The following is a 24,818-nucleotide window of genomic DNA, read 5'->3' as shown; positions in this document are numbered from 1 at the left end:
ATAAGATCTTTGCGTGCGTGTTTGGCGACGAGTCCTGGGAAATTTTGCCGATTCATTTCAAAAAGTTTTGCAGGTTTAAAAAGTGGCTACTGTAAGTCCTTGAATGAGTTACTCTGTAGCAAGCATACAGGAGATTACGAAGAAAAAAAGAGAAACGTTATCATTAATTTAATATAAAATCTATAAGTTATAAAGTATTTAGCACACGGCATCTACAAAGAATCTTTATAATTCAGACATTTTCACATTCATTAATGTATGTGTGTGACGGGGGGGGGGGGGTATATAAACAACCATTTTGACTTTCTTGTGTATGAAGTACAGAGAAAGTACTGTAATCGTCAAAAAATTCGAACTCGAGATTTTGAAAAATCTCCAAATTTAAGACCATTCTGAGCTTAAAAAAAAAAAAAAAATGAAAAATATCAATTTGTTTGTAACAAATATAATTCAAAAACGCTTTGAGTAGACGAATGAAATTTAATATATGATCTTTACACCAAAGTTGAATATATTTCTTTTAATTTTGAGTTGAAAATATTTCTTTTCATTTTTTCAAATATATTCAACTTCGAAAAAAGAAACTTTGAGAAAAGAAATATATTCAATATATAGAATTCTCAATTCAGAAGAAGTCTGTCGGTACGGCAGTTCGAACATAAGTTATCATGATAATTACAAAATGAAGAAAGCTAGATGGATAAAATTCGGTGCACATATTTAACACTTTATAGCACAGATATTTATTGAATTTTAAGCGAAATACAGCAAGGAGCTGAACGTGTGTCGGTCTGTACTTTCAAAAGCACGTAAACGTGATAACTCACAAAAACGAAATGACTGAAACGTAAGAAATTTGGAACGTGATTTTGTAATTGCAATTGTAGTTCTGTGTCAAATTTCGGTTTCAATCGGTCGGGAAGAAATGCGGCAAAAACACAAATTCATCTTTATTAGAAAGAATGCGAGAAAATTTTTGAAAACCACTTGAGCAGGGTACTTTTTCGCAAATGAAGAACGCTAAACAGAAAATAATGAACTCGAACTCAAGATTTTGATGATTCTTAGCATTTCAAATATCTCTAAATTTTCTTTAACAATTTTTTTCTAATTACATTTGTTTATTAAGACAATAACTCAAAAACGCTACGAGCTTACACGGATGAAATTTGGTTTGAAATATTTGCACCAGATTTCTAAAAAGTCCATTGACAAGACATCTATCAGTCAAGAGAACAAACGAACACGATAGTTATAAAACGAAAAGAGATAGATTGCTAAACTTTAGTACACAAGTATAGCATTTAAAATATACATCTGTACATCGAATTTTGAACAAAGTCCGTCACGCAATCGTACGTCGATTTATATTTCACACGCATATAAACGTGGTAACTCAAAAACACGAGAACTTAGATAAATTAAATCTGACAGAGACGTAGCAATGTAGATCCTTATCGCATTTTAAATCGAAAGTGTCAAAGAGTTAGCTGCCTCGGTTTGTATTTGACACACATGTAAATGCACTCATTCAAAAATGCAATGACTTAAATATATGAAATTCGCTAAGAGATCTTTTAAATAAAATTGTAGTTTAATGTCAATTTTTGATTTATTATCATTGTTATTATTTAAAAGACATCTAAGATGCATATTCGGTTTTCTTGCGTATACTACAAAGGGCAAAATTCTGAAGTGCGAGATTCCGAAATTAAAATTTTGAGTACTGGCGACATTTACAACCTAACTGATTGGTTTATTTATATAAACATCCCGTTTTAAAGCAACATTAAGGTTATTTTGAGACAGATCTCGTCATTTTGAACCGTGATCAGATGATAAGGATGTGCCTGAGTTACCCCCCCCCCTCCCTCCTCCAAACTTCCATATCACACCAGCGGGAGGACGTTTGGCCCCGATGGATATAACGTCCACCAGACCCGCTTACACGACGGTTCTTCGGTGGAACCGGGTCTCGAAACTGAAACCCTCCGGTTCCGAAGCTGAGACCTTACTACCAGGTCATCGCAGTCTACGATTTTGCTAAAGATGTATGGGAAGAAGGAATTGGATAATACTTTTAATAGAGAGTATACAAGAAATATATGCGAGACTGGATCCAATAGTAATAAGAAATATACAACTTTTAAAAAAAATGAACAAGATGGTGGCAGTGGAATCCCAAGACTTTTAAAGGCCCGATGAGGGAAAGAGTGTGGGGAGCTATCGAAAAGGGTTGGAAGAGGGCTCTTCTAGGGCAGATAGCGGTTCCTCTCAAGCTTCCACTTCGGATTTGTGAAGAGGAGAGATAAACTAAGAGCAGCTTCTTCAATGAGATGTCAGTCATAATCCGAAATTGGCTCCTCGCCGGCTGAGAGCCGCTCCGCCATGCTATTTCATATCACTGAATAATAAGAGTTGTTGTTGAACACGCTAACTACATTGACAACTAGGAAAACTGCAAACACTCCAAAACTGCCTTCCGTTTTTTAAATACATTTCAAACAACCTGCATCATACGCGATTATACGCAAGGAATTGTACTGCCCACTATCACAAAGATGCAAATATGTGCGTTAGATTATTTTCATTTAGTTATTTATTTATTAGAGGGGGGAGGAGAATAAGAACAAAACTAGTAAGCATAACCACGGCGCTGTGTGGACCACTTGATCTAGAGCTACTTTGACCCAAATATACAGTGAGCCAAAATTAAAATTTTAATTAAAAATTAAACTAGATTTTTAAGTTTTTCGCGATAACTTCCAAAAATATTCCCGCACGTACATGACTATCACATTATTCTAAAGTTCAAAATTTAAATTTTTAATGACAAAATTTAAAATTCTTTAGTCTACATTTAATTACCTTTTTGATCATAAATTTAAATTATTTCACCAAAATATTTTCATTGCTGTGAACAAAACTGAAATCGTTTTCACTATTGCATCAAATATTTGATCGCGTGATTTTCCCCCATTGTTGAAAGCTAATCAAGGATTTTGTTTGATATAGTATTGTAACGATAATTATCAAGTAATTATGGAGTAATATGCTCCTTTTTGTAAATAAATTTGGTATATATGACCTGTATCACTCTAGTCAGATATGCAATAAAACATCAATACTGCTAAAGCGAGAGAAATATCGATCCCACATGGTTTGGTACGGTTTCTAATTGCTTATAAGAATGAAAATCAAAAAGGCACTAGAGACAGTCCTCGGAACTAGTCGTTCAGCGCGTTCGAAATAATCGTCTAAAAATGATTTACCGCGCGAATACCAGGAGAAGCGAAGGTGAAAACGGAAACCCTGTCGAGAAGAAAACGACCATTCCAAGGCTGTGACTCACAGCTACCTTGTGCGTGGGACGACTCGCAGGCAGCGCGGCTCCTCGCGGATGAAAAAGCTTTCATTCATCAGCTCAGTGCCGAAGTAAAAACTATCGATTGTTTTGTTTTCACTCGAGCACACCTTGTTCCTTCGAAATGAATACAGGGACATTAGCGTTGTAAAGTGCAGTAAGAGATATAGAAGACACCTTTTTTCCTTGCCAGATTCTAAGTTAACATGTGTAAGTCGCGTTGCATGCATGTCACGAGATTTCTCGTTTTTAGCAGGCCCAATGTTGTGGCAGGGTCACGAGATATCTCGTTTTTCACGTATTTTCGTCTAAACCGATTCATAACCAATCAGAGGCAAATATTTAACGCATTAAGAACCGCAAAGAAATCTGTAAGAAATACGTCCGGAACAACACATTTTTGGGCAAACTTGAACGTTCTAAGATGATCATAATTTTGTTATTTATGAAGCAATAACAAACGGGACACTTTAACATGAGAAAACTTGTGAGCGGTCCTTAATGTCTTAAAACAAGTTATTGCTGCAAATCGTGCCGAGCACCATTGTACAAGGAATATGCTTTACCAAATATCGCATTCTAAAGCATTATTCAAGTCTGTGAAATAAATAATAGTTAAAATGTAAAAAATCTTACATAACAAATAGATGTATAAAATAAATAGTAATATTTAAAAATACTTTATGTAAATATAACACCAAATGCAAATTAAAAATGGGCGTGTATGCATCCTATTGTTTGCCAAGCATGCTTCAAGAACGTTCAAAAGTGTGCGGGCCCTGGCAGAGCGCTGAGCGCTCTACGCAATGTAATAAGTTGTGCCTCAAGCTCTTCTAATTATGTTTGCATAGACCCAGATAAAGATACGGCTGCGCATTCAAGCACTTGCGCTTTCTGGTAATTAAATTTAGTTTCATTTTTCATCCCGCATTTGCCTTCGGTGCTGCGATTTGGCATTTCAGATATTACTAATCTGAATCGAAATAAGATAGGAAGATCACAAAAATACATCCTTTAACGAAGAATACAAAAAAGTCGGTATTACCCATAAAATCCTGCAAGATGCTTATTTTATTTTTTTTTAAACTTTATTCTAAATTTCTTCAATTTATATTGAAATATTTGAAAAAAATAAGACGAAAATACATAGCAGTTGTACAGCAAAATACTAAAGATGATGACAGTATATAAAGGACATCCATCAATGTTTGATAGCTGCAATGCACCACAGTACATCTGTCGACTTTAGCAATAGAAATTATCATACATAAAAGTAATATTACAATAGTTGACTGAATATAGTTTTTCTACATACTGACCCACACGATCGACGGGCCTAACTAGATTTCTTTTGAACCGTAAAGCCGATTATAGAATCAAAGATTATATCATTGCACACTCCATAGCTGCTGCAACTGTGTTATTTTTCAAATGTCGGTGATGTACCGAAGAAGTCCCATACGTGGCTAAAACGCTGAATCTTTCTAGTGGCCTCAGTGTGTTTGCATATCCACAGCTATAAACAAAATAAATTCTAATCATGTGTCGTTTTTGAACTGCCACGTTCTTTATGCACATACATTATAATGATGGTTTTTCACTCTCCATTGCAATTACAATTGAACCTTTATATAGAAATTCGTACATGCGACACTGAAACACTTTATATATAATCAGAAATAGAGATATCTCTATTCTCTACCTTCTAATATCAACTAATTGTTTTTATTCGGGTTCCTTTATTCCTTAACATCGAAACGATAAAAAAAATTAAATACCAAATTAAACATACTATTATTTAACTTCAGAAATGTAAAGAAATTCAACACAGAAACGAATATTCTTTAAGCATTGTCATTTTTAATTCAGTCACTAGATTCAATCATTTTTCCATATCTTCAAGGTCTTTTCAGACTGCTGAATTAACAAAGAGAGTATCAAGGACTTTTGGTAGGCCGTGGGAACTACTTCAACACTCGCAAAATCAATGATAGGCGATGGCGGTTTACGAATAACACAGGGCGTGTCCATACTTTATTTTTTCGTCAATTTCATTTGTTCGGATGGAAAGGTGACGATCGTTTTAAAAGTCTCCCACTGCACGATAATCAAATGTTTATTGTACTGATATTTACATATTATACATCAGTACAAGATAATGCATGATTTCTATAAATGAAGCAAACCTAGGTGCAGTTACAGAAAAATAAAGCGATTGCAGAATAACGGCGAAATGGCAATCGTGAAACGATGTTTTGGTCCCACTCACTCTTCTCATTATGTTAAGAGACTTAAGCCCACAGCAAGCACCTAATTTGTACCAGAGAAGCCATTAGCAAAATGTTTGAGAAAAGTTAAGCACATTGATAGATGTTAGTAAGAACAAGCACATTCCTATTTTTCGGGAAAATGCTAAACAAAAGAATAGTGACAATATAGAAGTAACATATCTGACACTTCCGTATCGTCGAAGATATATGTAATACCCAAATGCCATTAATGTACTTCACGCCGCTAATCCCTGCAGACATTGGCATCTAATGACTTGTATAAAAAAAAATCGATCTGTAAACTTGGTCATTAGCTCAATATCGCGACATGCTTCCAAGATTGGTTCAGAAGATATTAGGTGCTTGCATGTATTTTCACCATTTGTTCACTTTAAAAAGGCATTTATTTAGAAAAATTGGTACAATATATTTCAAACAAAATATTTTCCATCATTTTCTACGACTTTTTCCTATCTTAGTCCAATAAGTCTTGCAACTGATTGTCTTCAAATTTTTTTGGCCGACCAGGTTGATCTTTGTCATTGCATCGAAATCACCACTCTTAAATCGTCGAAACCAAAACCGACAATTGGGATATGACGGAGCAGCATCACAAATCAAAAAAAAAAGCAATGAACGTCGAAAATGTAATTTGGAGCTTCCATAATTGGGATCTCTGTACAGTGAATAACTAAATAATACTAAATGGAAAACTGCCAAAAAAAAAAAAAAATAAAGTAATAATAAATTGGTAAAACCCAAAATCATTGTCGTTTATATAATACTTCGCATGTTTATCGACAGATGTCGCTGATTAAAATACATGCAAGCACCTAATATCAACACCATTCTTAGCTCCTCTTCTCCAACTACCAAGTGACTGTTGGTAAAATTTAATTGGCAAGGGACTCTAAGGGAAGTGAACCAACAAAGGTTCAGAACTGGCTTTGAATAAATTAGGGTACTAGGTAATAAAAAAAAAGTTGCAAAGAATTTGCAGTAACAAGATTCGCGGAATTTTCGCGAAATGAACGCTGCCCGGCTGAAAATGTCCATGGCTAACCCTTCGTGACAGAAAGAGAAAGGAATCCTCATGAGTCGACAAAAAAGAAACCTTCCTCACCCTTGCCAGAAATAAACTCCATTTTCTTCCATCACGTTTCCTGGCATCTGACCACACATTTTTCCTCCAGATGGATTCACTGTAAGAATTTGTATTACTTCAGTGAAACGCTGAACTATGCCAAAAACCACGCGATAAAAGAAAGTTCACTGCATTACTCACTTTCAAACCCGATTTTTTTTTTTTTTTTTTTTTTTTTTTCCCTCCTCAACTTGGCACAACAAAATGAGTTCCGGATTGCATTGGTGCTGTGCTCCGCGCATTGTAGGCTATTATCTCAAAATTCAGGACAACGGTCAGAATGTTGATAATTTAACAGATATTTTCAACTGAATTTTCGTATAAATTCAACTAAAGAACATTCTAGACAATATAGATTCAAAATTGTACTTATTCATTCTATATCAGCCAGAATCTTTTTAGAATGCTGATAACTTAACAGATATTCCCTTCGTATAAATTCAACTAAAGGACATTCTAGACAGCATAGATTCGAAATTATATTTATTCATTCTATATCAGCCACAGTTTTTTTCTCAATTGTATACTTAAGTCAAAACAAGTGCTGATTTTCCCTAAAGGAGTACATAATCCTCGATCAAATAATTATTAATAAATTTTGCATTAAAGACATGTATACCCAAAAGTGTTGATTTGTTAAAAATATTGCTCTTTTCTTCGCATTTCTTTAATGATTATAGGTCATTAAACCAATCTCTTTGTCTTACTTATGTTACTGAAGATTGTTATAGCTAAATTTTATTTTAGAGATCATTTTTCGATTTTTTAATTAAATATGGAGATAACTACATTCCAAAGAAAATTTGACCTCTCTCTGAGACTGATATTATTTGGAATTACAGTCACTCTCTATGTATGTTATTGTCTCTGTCTTAAAATTTTATACCTGTTTTCAACTGGTAATTAGTATAATTGAAAATTATTGGCAGCAAACTTCACCATGTTTTCTGACAGTATACTTTCAAGATGCAATTAAATTCTAACATCGCAAAATCGCAAGTTTTTATTGAAAATTTTCTTCAAGTGTTCTCTATGGAGTCTGAATATACGACTATAGAAAATCTTGCTATGAAATTTATATTATTCAAAATTGTTTTTGTATCCTATAAGCGTTTCCCTTTTGTACATTAGCATCTGCTTACAAGAATTCATGCTTGTCAAAATTCTTATCTTATACTTCTAGCCTTTCTCATAATAAATAGTAAAGAAATCTAGCTCGTTAAACGGCCATCGGCCTATATTCTTTCCAATACCTAGCAAAGAGTCCATCTCGTAGAATTATCAAACAACCGAAACAATAAAATGTATCGCCTTTTCAGCACAATTTAATTCAAGACTTTGCCTTTCGAAGGCAGAGAATAGCTGCCCATGAGGCTCAGTGGTCAACCTGCCCACAAGTTTTCGTTTCCGCGGAGCAGCACCCACACGAGTAAAAATCCAGTAACAACCCCGCCCGAAATACGTCAGCATTACCGGTAAGTCAAAAAAACCTTATGAGTTTTTTTTTTTTTTTTTTCCCTAGTCCTACCGCAACGAAAGATATACGAATGCGTGCACAGAATGAAGATAACTTTTCCACATCCTCTCGCAATAGCAGTCATTCAAAGGTTATCGAATTTTATCTTTGATTTCAAAAGTATTTACCATCTCGAATCCCAGGAAATTTCTCTTGTTGAAGGTGTCGTTCGAAAGATGCAATCGCATCCATCTCCGAAACTAACAGTGATATAATTAGTGATAAATGTTTATGGGGATAGGGGTAATGCCCAGAGTTTATAGAAAAGAACAGAAACGATACTGCACAACACTTCAGTTCTTTTCTAAAATTAACCCGTTCATATTAATACAATATCACTATCACGTTCAAACGATGGTTTATGATCACACCTTAATAATATAATTCATGAAAACATTTTAAACAACATTCTGAAATTAATTTAAGTCTAAAAATTTGAATTCTACGAAATGATTACACGTTGCTGTTTCTAAGGTTTTCAGACATTGTTAAAATATTTAGTCATTTCCAAATGATGGTCATTAGAAATATTTCATCAAATTAATTTTTTTTAAAAATTTGGTTGTTTTAAAATGAAAAACACTTCAAATCTTAAAAACATTCCTTTCAGTCCACTTCCTCAACAATGAAGTCAGGTGATCTCAAAAACTGTAACACTGGTAAAACCGGGTTTTTGTTAATGCTGCTGAAACTGTTTCAAACCGAAGAAATTGAAGACGAAAAGGAAACTGAAGAAGATGCTGTGTCACATGAAAAAGAACCCATCTCTTCGCCAAATGCCGAACGGGCAGAGATGCACAATAGGACCTACGAGTCAGTGTTCGTTCCCTTGGAAGATGAAGAATGCACGAGGATTTTTAACAGCCTCGTCATCAAAAGGTGGCATTTCCTGGAGCAGAGCCCGACAGCACCGTCGTTCGGAGTCACCCTGTCAAAGATCATGAGCAGACACACACTTCTCGCAGAATAAAAAAAAAAAAAAAAAAAACATATGAGGAAGCAGTTTATTTTGAACGAAGCAAATGTAAAAAGGAGTATCGAATGGGGTGCAGCATATTTCATTCGGAAAGCATTTCAAAAAGGGAGAGGGGGGGAGGGTGCGTAAATATTAAACCTTGACAACCAAACCTTATATTTTGATTTCAAGTGCCACCAAAAGTTTTTTTCTCATTGATGCCTGTTGCATTCTTCTGCATATTTATTATTCTCGTCAAGACTGGCCTCAAGTTTTAATTCGCGTTATTAGCTGAAAGCCATTTTCTTCTCAGTACGATACGCGTAGAGTTTGTGAATGGACGAAAAACCGGCTTTAAACAACACACACATACCAGCACACCCTATTTTGAATGAGATCACTGGAAAAACAGACAGTTGAGGTTTAAAAGGATGACTGTCACACGATACGAAACACTTCATGACAGAGCTGTGACTGGAGTTTCACAAATAATAAATCTATTAATGTCTTACCATATTTCTTCAAATTATGGAAATTGGACATCTGCGAATGCCAAAGACGGACTGATGACTTCCTGATTTTGAGACAGACAAATATAATTCTTCTGTTCAATCACAATACGAAGTCGTGATTTATGAGAGGAAATAACAGATTCTTTTTTCTTCAATCAATCAAGAATAATTTTAGACATAAAAAGATAATAATCGGAAAAAACTTTTTTTTTTAAGTAACCACTGGTAGTGTTCTTCTCGTCATTTTTCGACACAAGTATGTAAAATTTCGTTCCTGATATTACTGAGGGAAAAAAAAAAAGAATAATACGTATGGGTTTTGAGGTGTCTTCAATTCCATTAATCAGATACAAAATTTGACTTCGATATACGTGATGGATGACAATACCACATACCACGTGTTTCATTCGTCTGTCTCCTAGTGATCGAGTTCACATAAAAGCAAATACACGGTCAGTCCTCCGATGGGATAGGTCCAAGATTTTATACAAACTCTAATTATAAACCTACATGCATATATTGATTCAATGAACTATTTGTGCTTTTGAATTATACCGTCCGCATGGACATAGAGGAAGGAAAAATATAATATTCCATAGGTGGATTTAGTCCAGAATTTGGCACAAATCGGCAAATTTGAGGAAAGGGTCATATACCAAGTCTTTATGCCTAAAGAATGTTGCATCTTTGATGATCATGCCCCCCAAAATTTGTATTTCTCCAAGAAAAGTCTGAAATATGAAAACCTGTCGAAATCTCGGAGTCGAAGCCTTTATTCTGTACATTGTTTTTACGTGGGAAAGTTAAAAACTGGTTACAAACGCTCGCAAAACTTTCCCATTTATGTACTTTCCTGCCTCTTTCCATTTCAGACTCGTGTATTATTTAAAAGATATATATATATATTCGGTAGGTATGCTCTTAATGCTCAGATGATGAGATAAATGCTATAAATAAAGTGTTATTACCGTTAGTCGTGTATAGTTTCCAATACATAAATTAGATACTCTTTGTAACTTAATATTCAGGAATTTTATATATATTTTTAAACCACCAGAATCAAGAATGTTTGCTTGAAGTTGACTTACTCTTTTCAACACACTATACTAAAAATAACTGATTCACTTTAAAAATGAGTCGAGCCACCGAGGTTTTGATGTATTTCTATATAGCACCAAAAGTCATTTCACATCTCAATAACATAGTTTTCCGATAAAACGATTAAAAGAAAACAGCTTTATCTCAAGAGTAATAAATAAAATATTTATTAAATTTCTGAATTGTATATTTACGATTTAACAGATATTTAAAATGGTGAACATAAGGGAGAAAACCTAATGTACTGCAAGATTTCTATTTTAGAAACTTTGATTCAAACCGATAAAATATATAAATGAAGATATCATGAATGTTAAAATCGAATATTGTGAAACAATCAAATGAAGAGAAAACGCACGGGTCGCAATAGTTCATTTCAATTTTGTTCATTTTTGGAATGATGAAAATGTTGGCGACTGAAAGATCGTTATCATCCAGAACATTTAAAAAAATCTCGGTGCTGATCGAAAAAGGCGAATGTCGAGCATCGCCAAAAATGTCCATCTACGTCAAAGGAATGAGTCATTGACTCGGCGAGAGAGTTTCCTCAACGAGTGAATCATAGCCCCCACGGAGAGAGTGGGTCGGGCTCCCACCTAACCTATCCGTTGCTCAAGAAATGTGTTTTTGCCTCAATCGTCCTTGCTACTGGAATACGACACTGCAGCAAAATAAGGACGTTCCTCGAGCGATCAATAAAAGAAAATGTAAATACTTTAATAAAAATGAAAATTATTAGCCCTTTGCACTGCTTTGTCGAGACTGCGTCTTGCGTCACAGATCTTCTTGGTAAGATCGGGAACATCGCGTAAACTTAATTCATTTCAAGGAATTAAATAAATCATTAAGACAATTCAAGGAATACAATTCTCAACCCTTTGAGCAATGAATTGAGCCTTTGAAGTCATCCACATGAATAATGATGCACGCAATCATTATTGGGAATGAAAAGAGTTACAAGAGCAACTAATAGTTAGTTTTAGTTTTGAAGTTTTATTAAACTTGAAGGCAAATGCAATCTTTCAACAGCTTCCGTGGACTTCACGCGTTAAAAAAACTATTTGTATTCTTTCGCACCGCAGAATTAAAGGAAGTGCAGAAAGAAGCTTGTATCAAATTTCATTTGGATCGGCATGCCCATGAATACCTTAAACTAGTATTTCATTTAGCAGATTTTAACAAGTTGACAATGGCATTTAACGTGATTTTTAATAGATCTTTTGCAGCGAATATATTCATGTGTACAGAATGTACCCATAAAGTACAGAACGAATTTTTCGCTTACAAAAATATAATTAGCTTTATGTAAAATCGAGATTTTTTTAGCCATGTTTCATTATGAACTAACATCTCGATAAAAGATGCAAATAAATATTCCCTTGAAAAACGCATCCATTCCATTTGTCTTTCCACTCAAATAAACTGTTCGACTCAATTTTCAACCAATTTATAAAATAATTTAATGTTTATTATCATGATAACATGTGAATTATAAAATTTTAGCTAGCAACTTCGGTAAAAACGAAGACGGAAAACAAAGAAAAACTTCTTATCAAATCTGCAATTTCATTTTATACATTATCAAGCTAAGAACGAAAAAGTTAGAAAGTTCATTTAAGAGAAACTTTCATAATACTAAAATCTAAAATTAATATTGGTAAAATACTTGGATACTGAATTAAATATACCCATAAATAAATTTCTTGTGAAACCCACATCCTTATTAAAGCCACTTTAAATACCTTTTCGTTTTATGTTCCACTGCTTTTTGATTTTTTCCAATGGACATACTATGAAAATTTTAAAAATAAAATCCCTAAAGCAAAAATCTTGAATCAAAAATTATTTTTTCAAAGTCCAACAATACAAGAGGGATGAAAGTGAGCAGCTCTTAAGCATCATAAATAATAGATCCGAGTAAAAAATACATTTTTTGGATAATTCTGAAAGAAAAATTCTCTTTAGAAGAAAATAAACAAGCACGGGATTCTAGATGCCGCATCCATTCTTTTAGAAAATTATGAATAAAAAATGAGTGCATTTAAAGCGCCACCAAACAATGCAAACCTTGACCGTAGGACACTAAACCAGGGACTCATTTTTAAATGTTGTCCCCATTTTGAAGCGTGACTCACAGTGTATGTGGACAAAGGTTCTGCCGCCTCCACTCTCGGGCGCCAAGTAGGTCAGAGGCCCACGCAGAGCGGTCAAAGCGCTATCGTTTAGATTCCTGGGCACGACCCATGGGCGAGTCCACTTGACCCTTTCCCTTTCATATGTCAATAATAGAATATAAACTCGCATTTGCACCTTCCATTAAAAACAAAACTCAAGGACAAAAAAATAAAAAATAAATAAATAAAATTTAAAAAAAAACAACCGTCGTAGGATTTTCAGCCTAAGACCTGTATAGGTCGAACTAGCAAGGTTCAGAATTCAAGGTGCAAGGCCAGATCATCGTCTAGACCTTTAAAAAACAATATAGCCCTATGTAAGAATTAAAATCGACCAAAATCAATATCTTAAAGTTGCATCAAAACAAACAACAACAACAAAAACAAAAAACAAAAATTATGGAGATATAAGTGGTTCGAAAGAAAGGGGGGGGGGAAAGAGGATTTTGGGTATGGCTAAAAAGACAAGATTTTCTCACGCCAAATTTAAAAATACTCAAAGAAAATTGCTCACTTCAATGAACTGAAATAATTCGGCATAATATGGTAACTATATTCGATGCACAGTATAAACAGGGAAGTATAACTTTTTAGAACCCACTTCTCGCTTCTTTTTTTTTTCAGTTAATTTAAATTATTCTTCGCTAAAAATAAGCTATAAGTAAATAAGATAGAACGGGGCATTTAAATATATAAAAACAGAGCTTTTTTTATAAAATCCGGGATGAACAGTCTAGAATTGACGCGTTCCAACTCATTTTAAACATTTAGCCATTTCAGTTCAACTCGGTGAAGATCTACAGTACGATACAATATCAACAAAAATGATTTAACGGAATATGTGCTCCTTATTCAACTGTTTACAATTTGCTATCTATTATCACAATTTCCCCCCGGAAAGTTCGTAAAGATACGAAGGGTAACAAATCCATGCCAAAACACAACATCTACATAATATGCAATAAAATTTAGTTAGTAGTCTTGAGTTTGAATGCCTGCTAAGAAAGAAAAATTAAACGTAAAGAAATTTAAAAGTCCATTAAAAATAATTTAGAAGACGATTAAAAATGCATTTTTTTTTTTTTTTTTTTTTTTTTTTTTTTTTTTTTATGCATTCTATATGTGTTACAATAGCAAATGTTTCGAATTTCGTACCCAATTTGTAAAAAAATGCAATCACGACGGTAACTTTGTTAGTGAGAGCGATTGATAAAGTCTTTTTATATTTCATATAAACCTTTCGCACAGCATATGTTCAGGGCAAAAAAGTGAAGCCCATTCCAGAAAGATACTGCCATTTTAAGTACCATAACGTTCAGATGACTCGAAATCGCCTTCATCTCATATCATTCAAAATGAAGGGGACAGTGGAACTTTGAAATAAGCAAAAATGGACGAAAACGTGAAATTTTATTTTATCACTTCATCACCAAAATAATGTTTATATTCAACTAAAAAGTGTTATAAAATGTCTTGTTCAATAATATAAATATTTAAAGGGTTTAGAGGAAAAAAAGTTTTTAAAAATGATATTGTATTAAATGATAAGTATGAATGTATGAATCATTGTATTGTATGAATGAAAATATTGTATTGTATGAATGGAAATGCTATTGTATTAAATGATATGTATGAATGAAAATGATATTGTATTAAATGATATGTATGAATGATATTCTATTGTTTCTCAAAATGATACTGTATTAAGATTTAAATATCTTTGAAATGTTCCAGGTGTTTTCATTTTTGAAGAAATTAAATACAATTAATAATAAAGATTTCTATTTAAAAAATTAAAAATTAAGTCATCCGGAATATTTTGAATTTTTTAAAAATTATGTATTTTTTAAATTTTTTTTAAAAAAAAATTATATATTTTATTTTGAAACGTTTTTATATGAAATTCGACGTATATATATTTTAATACATATGTATAAAAAATTTCATAACCCTAAGTAAATAATTCGCTATGCGAGTCCACCGTCCTCCCCCCTTAAAGGGTTCAAATTAACACTACTTGTGAGTATAAAAGTACTTCTAAATTGACCCCATACCCTAAATCAACAATTCTTCATCCAAGCTATAACGATCTTCAATCATTTCATTTCTGTGACTGCATAAAATCCCCGTCAGACGCATAAAAGTTATATGGATTTGATGGTGTGCATGATATAACCAGAAATGGTGACGTCAAGACAATTAATGGAATCAAAGGTCTACTTCATCTTAGAGAGGCATTCAAGAAACTTCTGCCGTCACTGCAGAAGACAGGTGTGCAAAGCAAAACGCTCGCGAATATACAAAAACACGAATGCGATAAGGCATGATAATCCGAAAGGACATCCGAGCAACCTTCGACGTTACAGGGATCTGCATTCTTCGGGAAACACGTGAAACGGCATCATGCTCTAGAACATACAGTAACCCAAGATTATTTAAACAAGGTCATGCTCATACGAATGGTTAAATAAATTTTAACACTGCAAAACTACATGAATTATATTTGGAAAACAGCACCGCTTTCTTTCACAAATTCTGATTTCATGTAGAACACATCATTAAATTCTTCATAGAGGTATTTAAAATCGGTATATATGATCGCCTATGGAGTCTGTAAAGCAAAATGGAGTTCTAAAATATCCTCCACTCTTTATATCCATACGTCATTATCGAATGCGCATTCATAACTGCTGTTTTCGTATCAAGCAACTCAGCGTAATTTTTTTTTATTATTATTATTTCTATTATTTAAACCTTAATTTTAGGCGCACCTACTAAGTAGGATATATTTATGAGTCCTTAGAAATTTATTTCAATTTATATATCTCAATTATTATTCAAAAATCTGAGTACGAAAGCTCGCTTACAATACCTATGCGAAGCATTTGGAGTAGTAGATGGCATTATCAGAGCCAATGAAAACGCATGTTGCTTCTAAACAGCCGCGCCAAACAAAGAACTAAAGTAACTGATTTATCGGTATATGAATAAATTAAACATGAATATTTATATGTGATTCCTTATATTCTCCCATCACGAATCAAACTAATATTTTCTTTCAGCAATTCTTTTATCATTATTTTGCATTCGGCACTGCATTTTTTTTTTTTTTTTTCTGTTAGTTGATCACTATTGGATCGATTTTAGTGATTCGTTCTGAGCTAAATGTGTTGATGACACCATGAATTGAAAAGATCCCACTGCATGGAAAGAAATTGTTAATGTTATTATTACATTTACATCTAAAATATACAACAATATTATATATATATATATATATATATATATATATATATATATATATATATATATATATATATATATATATATATATTGTAGCGTAGAGATTTCTACACTAGAGTGCAGAGAAAGTGTTGTAAAGAATTCTACAACTTTCATTAGTTGATCTTCTGTAACAATCAGATCTGAGACATTGTTAAGCGGATAACAGCCCGTCTAAACGGGATCATCTAATTTTCGCAGATTATTTTAATAGATTTACGTCTATTTAATAACAAATAAGATTCTTTAACATGAAATTTGATTTAAGTACAAAAACTGAGCATTATTCAGCAGAAGAAAATTCGGTAGATTGTTTTACCATCAAGAAAACACATCTGTATCAAATTTTAGGACGATTTTGTCGATTGTTAGCCATTTTCCTAATAGCACTTCCTCTAAAATGAATATTATGCAATACAATATTAAGAACAACGATGATGCATGTTATATATTTTTCTAAAATCATTTATGCTCAGACATTTACTAAATACCAGTATACATTTCACAGCCCTTGATGGAATCGAATTAAATTTGGTACACATTTCGTTACGTGCTAAGGAACATGCATACTAAATTTTTGCACTAATGAAAAGTTCCAACAACCTTTTAAAGTGGGTGAAATTTTTAAGCGGCCATTTCTCGAATTCTAATAACTTTTAAAAATTAATTTAAACACATTTAAATTCATCTTCATTCAGACTTATTTCTGTTAAAATATTATAGCCGGATACTTGGGAGTGTACTGTATTAGAAAATATTAACTACTGACAACTAACATTTATTAATACGCCATCCTACTATCGATACAGATTCTATGTAACAAATTGTTCAGCATTTCTCCTATCAAATTAAAATATCGGATTTAAGTTAAAATTGTAAAAATGGCATTTTCCTTCATTTCCAGAAATGAACCGTCTCGCGAAAGGTATTTTAATGAAATGGGGGGGGGATGGCGTAATATAATCATTTTTAGAGTTACTTGGATCCAAATTTAATATGGTTCTGAGCTGCAATTACTTGTGCAATGATTACCATTATAATCGACTTATACCACTATAACTTTAATCCATCTCAACAATCAAGCGACGTTCAGAGACTAGACTAAAAATAATAATGATAAACACACTGCAGAGGACATGACAAAAAAAAAAAATGGAATTTAAGTTGAAAGGCGCCAGCGGGTACGAAATTGAAACTCGTTTGTTTTACTGTTGGTGGAAAATATTCCGGCCAGAACTATCTCATGCCATCGTTATGTCTACGATTCATTTGAGAAGGGGGGGGGGGGAGAAGGAGAAAGAAGAAAAAAAAAAGACAAACAGGGAGTAAAAAAACCCTTCCAAACGGCAACAACGCATGGTAGTCGAATAAACACAACTGATAAAAAGAGGAAATTTGTCGCTTGATTAAGAAAAAGTTGCGTGAGGGAATGGGCAGCTGGAACGACCGAGATAGGAAAAAAAAATCAAATAAAAATAAATAATAATAATAAAAAGCACGGCCAACCTTGGGGAAGGTCGTTTGCGGCTCAGAAATTCCACCCGCCACAGGGAGGGGGGTAGAGGTTCATTCATAACGATTTGGGGTAGATGTACCTGTACGTGGACGAAAAAAAAAAAAAAGACACCTGTGGAACCAGAATGGAGGACCCGGAAGGTTAAGGTCTTTGTTCTCATCATTATGACACGCATTACTCATAGTGGTAATAGAAATTTCCCTTTCTTGTATAAATTTACGGTATGAATATTCTGCGGGAACTTAGAGAGTGCAGTGAGCCACGCAATTTCATATTTGCGGTTTAGACCTAAACCGCGTCCACTGTTCTTCGACTTACAAAGATCAAAATAATTCTCTGTCTGCTAGTCAGCAATCCCTCAAGATGAGATTATGAAGAACCCCAAATGACATATCGTGGCACCCGATTAAATAATTCTAAATCTGAGCCTACTGTTTTTGGCACAGCGTAAGCAAAACTAATTTTAGTGCCATAAAACTAAACAATTACAGCAAATTTTAATTTTTAACCCCAACAGATATTCTGTGCAGCAAAATTTTATATTTAAAACGAAAGTTGCTTGACTTCATCAGGCGCATAAAAGCATTATTACAGCATTCACAAATGACTCGGTCGGTCGTAATAATCTTCATAATACAAAGATACTTTGTAATCTTCGTAATAATTAATTACAATAAATTTCTTTAGATGTTACAGCAGCCAATGGTCCTGATTCTTCAAGACTACCAGCTCTGCAGCAAACCATTGTAATATGAGCGAATGAACAAAAGATATCAAAATAAATATAATTATATAAAAAATCGTATTTGTTAAATCCTAATGGTTCATTCTATTATTAACAATCAATTTTACTATCCGATGTATTTCGGCAATTGCACACAACCATATATTTGGTTCTGTAATCATACACAGATGGCAGAAACTTATTACAGAAACATCAGCAAAAACGATTCACTGCTTTCCAGCTGTAGCTTGGAAAACTGTTGACTGCTTACAAACTACTATTAAACAGCAACATTCGTTTACCTGGCGAAAGGCCTTGCCTCGACGTCATAGTGGTCGGTAATGGGATCAGTTCGGATGTGGACCGGTTGCTTGGTGATAGACTCGTCCAGAAGACCAGCAGTCTCCATGGCGACCAACCTATAACACAAGGCCAAATAAACCATTTGAAATAACGGATTACAATAACAGTATACTTTTCACATGCAATTTTCATTCAACTCGTAAAAAGAAATGTCTAGTTTGACCAGAAAATGTTCCAGAGAAATATTTTTGATTCGTGACAAATTTTAACAATAGAAACTTGTTTAAGCAAAAACTTACAATTTATGCAATACTGCATTCGATTTTTTCAAGTACATATGTTTCAACATTTTGAAAAATTTAAATAATATTGTTTAGGCAAAGTAACATCAACCGTCTATAAATAAAAGTTCATGTTATAATTATATAATAGAGCGGTAATTATCCGAACTTCAGTTATCTGGACAGTCAATTATCCGAATCACTTTAGAGGAGAAGGAATTCGTGCATAAAATCTTTCTGAATAAACATGAATGAAAATATTTTAATGCAGGTACGTAAGTTAACAAAATATAAGCAGCTTTGTTTTTTTAGTCATTAAAATAAGAAAATTTCAGTTTTTATCTCCTAAAGGAAAAGTTTTTTCGTCTATAATCCTAAAATTTTATTCTCTTGATCGAATTTGATCCCAATTAATCCAAATAACTGCAGTTCTATTATACTAAAGATAGTAACATATATTTAATTAATTTAATGAAAAACTGAAGCTTATAAGAAAGGCTAAAACAAGTACCACTTGAAAGCATGGCAGTAATAAATAAAGCAATATTTTCTAGCAATTACATATCTGGTAAAATTTACTACTCTTTCAAAATTTAGAAAATTTTCAAAATGCATTTTTCTCCTGCTCCGATGATCGAAAAGAAAAACATAAACTGCTATGGTTACAGTTAGCAATTACAATTGCTAAATATTTATCCAGAAAAAAAATCAGTTTTGATAATTTCTGTCAGGATTCAATAACAGTTAATTTAATCATATTATAAAAGTACAATCTTTCTTTTATTATGATTATACAGTACATTCCAGAGTATCCGGTTCGCGACTATTTGGCTTCCGTACTATCCAGCCTAGTTTTCTTCCATCGTAATTAAATGAGGAAGGGAAGGCGTTGCATTGGCAACATTGTTTATGTTTCATGCATTTAAGTTAGACATTACAGAATCTATGTTAAAATGTGAAGAGTGTATATCCTTTAACTTACTTTTTCTCTCATAAATTCTTGCAGTGCAGTATATAAACATATATAAACTGCCAGTACAGAGCCTTCTATTTTAACTCGACACGTTACCGGCAACTGCTTCTATGATCACCGGACCGCCTTCACATTCTACGTGGTTTGAGATAAATGGAGGACTTAGTATTCAATAAGAAGTGAGGAAATATGTTTTAAACTAGTGAGCTTTGGCATAAGAACTTAGTTTTCTGGTATTGGTGGGCAAAGAAATAAGTTCATAGAACTCTGGCCTATCCGCCTTTTCTGTTATATGGCCTGCCCTTTCGCCACATTAGGCTGGATACTCGGGTGTCTACTGTATATCAATTTTACAACTACATAATTTGTTTGTTTGTTTTAGAATTTTAGTAAATTTTTAAAAAATACTTTTTGGTAGATTTTTTTTTCAATATATAGATTTTATTCTTGCAACGAAAGTCATATCCTTTTCATTGTTTCATCAAATATTTAATCCAATGACTTTCTTTCATTGTTGAAAGCTGAAGAAGAAATATTAGATTTCATATTTGGTAGTCCAATTGAAGATAAAGAATATGAATTTATAATTCCATGAAAGTCAGAATATGAATCGGCAATTTAATAACACTAAGTCACACTCTTTTGACTCTATTAGAATGATTCATATACACAATGAACAATACAGCAATGAGGCAATTAACAATCAAATATCAAGTATGCATAAAAGGTTTAATTTATGGGAAGCAATTTAATATCACCGATGAAACAACTGGGCGCCAAAATCGACTAGTTTGAACTAAAGGGTAATGTTTCACATATTGGTTCCATCCGAACATTAATATTCATATAATCACAGATTTAAAACGAAATGGAAATTAGATTAAAATACACATTTGTTTTTAGAAATATAAAATAGATTGCATTTTGGAAAAAAAGAACCATATTTCTTACATACGCAAATTCTATCCTGGAGCTAAGCTTTTGAAATCATGATTTTGTTGTTCACAGTTCTATGACACACATTGATTTAATATTTTAATAAAGTTTCCATCCTGTATTGAAGATAGAAACTGCATATTCTTTCCAAACAAATTAGCTTAATAGAAAAATGTCAAAAAATTTTCTATTACCGAAAGGTCATTATATTATATATATATATATATATATATATATATATATATATATATATATATATATATATATATATATATATATATATATATATATATATATATATATATAGGAGAGTGAAACATAACTGAACATAAACTGAGTAGTAACATATAACTGAATCGTGAGTTTTGAGAAAGCTATATTCTACAGTTCTCAAATAAAGTATTATAAATTTTGTGAAATCCGCCATTTATTTATTTGGATCGAGCAATAATTCTTTAGACTTGGTTTCCTTCAAACTGCATTAGCAAAATATTTTATAGTAGTCACCTTTCGCGACCAGTTTGTTCGCCCAGATTATTGATTTTTTAGATAGAGAAACGATTGAAATGGGACGATTTTTTTTATTTTTTTTTAAGAAATTTTCAATTTGCAATTGAATAGAATTGAATCAGTCGACTACAAATTTCTCTCGTTAAAAATTATATATACTGGAACAAAAGAGGAAATGAAAATCTACTTCGGAGGTAATGTCCAAAGAAAGTAAGTTTTTAATTTTAAATCTGGCAGAAATAGGGGAGTGAGTATTTTAACAGATGAATTGAAATTTCGTAACATTGTTTCAGATGAAAACCAAAGTAAATTTAAAAGAAAATATCAAAAACAAAGGAAAAAGTTATACATATATAAAATTCATATAAAAAAGGGTAATTTTTCGAATTTTGAAACCATTTCTGTGGGATAATACTTTTGGAAGACATGCAGTTGCGAAAGTAAACTCAAAGAATTATCCATATGGCAATGCTTAAGCCTACTTTCGCTCTCAATTCAACTTTGACACCTCTTACGATCATTTTGATTCCTTTACATCTTTTTTCCCTGACTCAATGGAGAAAAATCAACACAGCATGCCCACACACGAGAATTTAAAGCTTGCAGCTCCATTAAAGAAAGTGTTGAATTAAATGCAACTGTCAAAACGTTCAATGAAGCAATCAACCGACTTATGATGTTTTATTTATATTTAATTGTTGCCATTCGACAATAAGTAATAAGAGCATTATAATCTATACCACATATAAAAGCATTTTGTAGATATAGAATTGGAGATAGTTTAATATTCTTCAAAACAGTGTATGTTGATTTTTTTACTGATTTTTACGCACTTTGAAATAATTAAAAGGAATGTAAAGTCGATAAAATTTGTGAATTTTGTCATCATTTGCTAGCAGCTAAATCGAAATGCCAAAGCTACTAATAGTATTTGTATTGTGCATGCCTCAAAGTATCAAAGTATCCCTTAAGTTAATACTGTCCCACCTTACAAAAATGCTATAAGCGACAAAAATTATTTTCTGCAGAAAAATATTAAAAACATAGAAATCTATTTAATTTTGGATATTTTTTTATTTCTGTTCGCCCTGCTTTCCTCTAATTTATTTTTTAATTATTTCAGCGGAAGAAAATAAATTGTTAATCATATTCATTTCTTGAAACGCGAAATTTTTCAAGCATTATAAATAATTCTGAAGCTTCATATTTTTTAAAAGAGCGATAAAATTCGAAAAAAGATTCATATATCACTGAATTATATCAATCCTATAGATCTAATAACTTAATTTAAACATAAGGAAGGAAATAAGGAACAAGTGGAAGTTCTACCGAAAGCAGATAAAAAAATGAATGAATAATTAATCAAACACCAGAAAAGAGTCAGAAAAAAAATCGCATTACAAAAGAATAGTTTACGAAAACAAATGAATAAAAATCATCATGCAGAGTAATGGATGAAAATAAAATAATAAAAAATGGATAAAAAAATTCTTCGACCGAATCATAACAATCGAATCCTTGGGCACTTTTATTTCTCTCTCCCTCGTCCATCTCGTTGCAACCCGTTTTTCTGAGAACAAAGAGAGGCCAGGAGCGGCGAAAAGAGGTTCTGCAAGATGCCTGACCTCAGGACTAAGGCGTTCGCACCGGTCAAACATCCAGGAAGCTGCAGAACGCCTACATCGACAAATAGCTTTTCATGCGGGACAAAACAGAGCGAGCGGCGCGATAAAATGAAAACATTCTATTCATTCGTTGTAACATCTATAATTCAGGCCGCTCGGTTTCAGCAGTTTAACAAATCTCTGAAGAAAAGTAACCATTAATGATGGCAAGAAGTAGACCGACTAGCAGCGTGGCATTTTTGAAACAAGAGTCGGTCCCCATAGTCCAGGGCTGGACAGACTTTTCCAGGATACGGCTACTTCTAATTTTTTCACCCCGTTTACAATATTTATTATAACTTAATAATAAATACGGAACATGTACTAACTTACATAACTACAAACATAATAATAATAGCCACAAATGTAATAATATCAAATAATGTATTTAATATCAAACATTTCAAAATACATTAGAAAATAAATCATTTTCATCTAAAGTGAGTCCTTGTAGTTATAGTTAGCAGAAGACTCCATATTGTCCGCAGGTATTGAAAATCTCGGTATGTAATTACTAACTGCTAATCTTTCACAGGATTCCAAGTGGACATCTTTGAGAAGGGAACGATATGTTGTCCTAATTATATTCATCGTCAAAAATGGAGATTCATACAGGTAGGTGGAATCAAAGACCGATTTTAAATGATGTGCAACTTTTTATAAATTAGGATACTTTACTTCGTCTGTTAGATTCCAAAAGTTATTCTTAGGTTCTGAACTAGCTTATAAAATTGCCATTTTGAAGAAGAAAAACGTTTTCCTCAAAAAATAAAGAAAATACATAAATAGGTTTCTTTTAAAATGCGCGTCTTGGGTCTTAGTAAAGGCAGTCACAACAAAATGTCTTGGTAGTCCACAGGTCAACTGGTATCGACTTCATACCCAACCCTGCCATTGTCTATTCGGAAGTATTAACATATTTAAATGCCAGTATTACTACTATTCCTAGTACGGTGAAAGTTGAAAATGAAAATTTTATCTTTTCTTTAAAAAAAAAATCTTTTTACTTAAATTCACTTTAAATATGTTTAACGTGAACATTTCAAGCAAAAGAACAAGACAATTTAGGATTTTTTTCCAGTTGAAACAAAGATTCCTAAACAGGGACTATGCTGGCTAATCTAGGCCATCTGGTCACTGATAATAATGATGCCATAGGTCTAATTGCAAAGAACTTATTAACGCAAATAATAAAATGAAATGTTAATAAAATAAGTATATTAATAAATAAATATATATATATATATATATATATATATATATATATATTAATAAAAATAAGAAAAAAGTCCTAACTGCAATTAGTTGCTAAAATAAGAGTAACCACATATCTATACCTCATAGAAATTAGAATTTTGCAACAGTTAATTTCTTTTAATCAAATCTATTAAATACCACTTTCTTTTATTATAATACGACCCATGCATTTATAAATAAAAATCGCGACAGTTTATCGGAGATCGCAACACACCCGGGACATATTCCATTTGGAAGAAAGTGAAAAACTAAGATATCTCTCCTAAATAATCCGGGACGCTTAAACACTTAAAACAACTTTTTTTCCAAAAAATTGCAATTATATGATTAAATGCATTT

The 24,818-nt window shown here is 32.6% G+C and overlaps 1 protein-coding gene across 1 annotated transcript in view; it reads right to left on the bottom strand.

Moving 5' to 3' along the window:
* Positions 1–24,818, bottom strand: part of LOC129983724 (serine/threonine-protein kinase 17A-like) — an 88,916-nt gene that overhangs the window by 52,201 nt on the left and 11,897 nt on the right. The window contains exon 2 of the mRNA XM_056093323.1: positions 18,858–18,974. Within this exon, the coding sequence (XP_055949298.1) occupies positions 18,858–18,964 (107 nt within the window). The 5' untranslated portion in view covers positions 18,965–18,974. The remainder of the gene's footprint in view (positions 1–18,857; positions 18,975–24,818) is intronic.

The sequence above is a fragment of the Argiope bruennichi genome, chromosome 9 (assembly GCF_947563725.1).
Source record: "Argiope bruennichi chromosome 9, qqArgBrue1.1, whole genome shotgun sequence".
Taxonomy (NCBI): Eukaryota; Metazoa; Arthropoda; class Arachnida; order Araneae; family Araneidae; genus Argiope; species Argiope bruennichi.
This window is presented reverse-complemented; position numbering and strand designations above follow the sequence as displayed.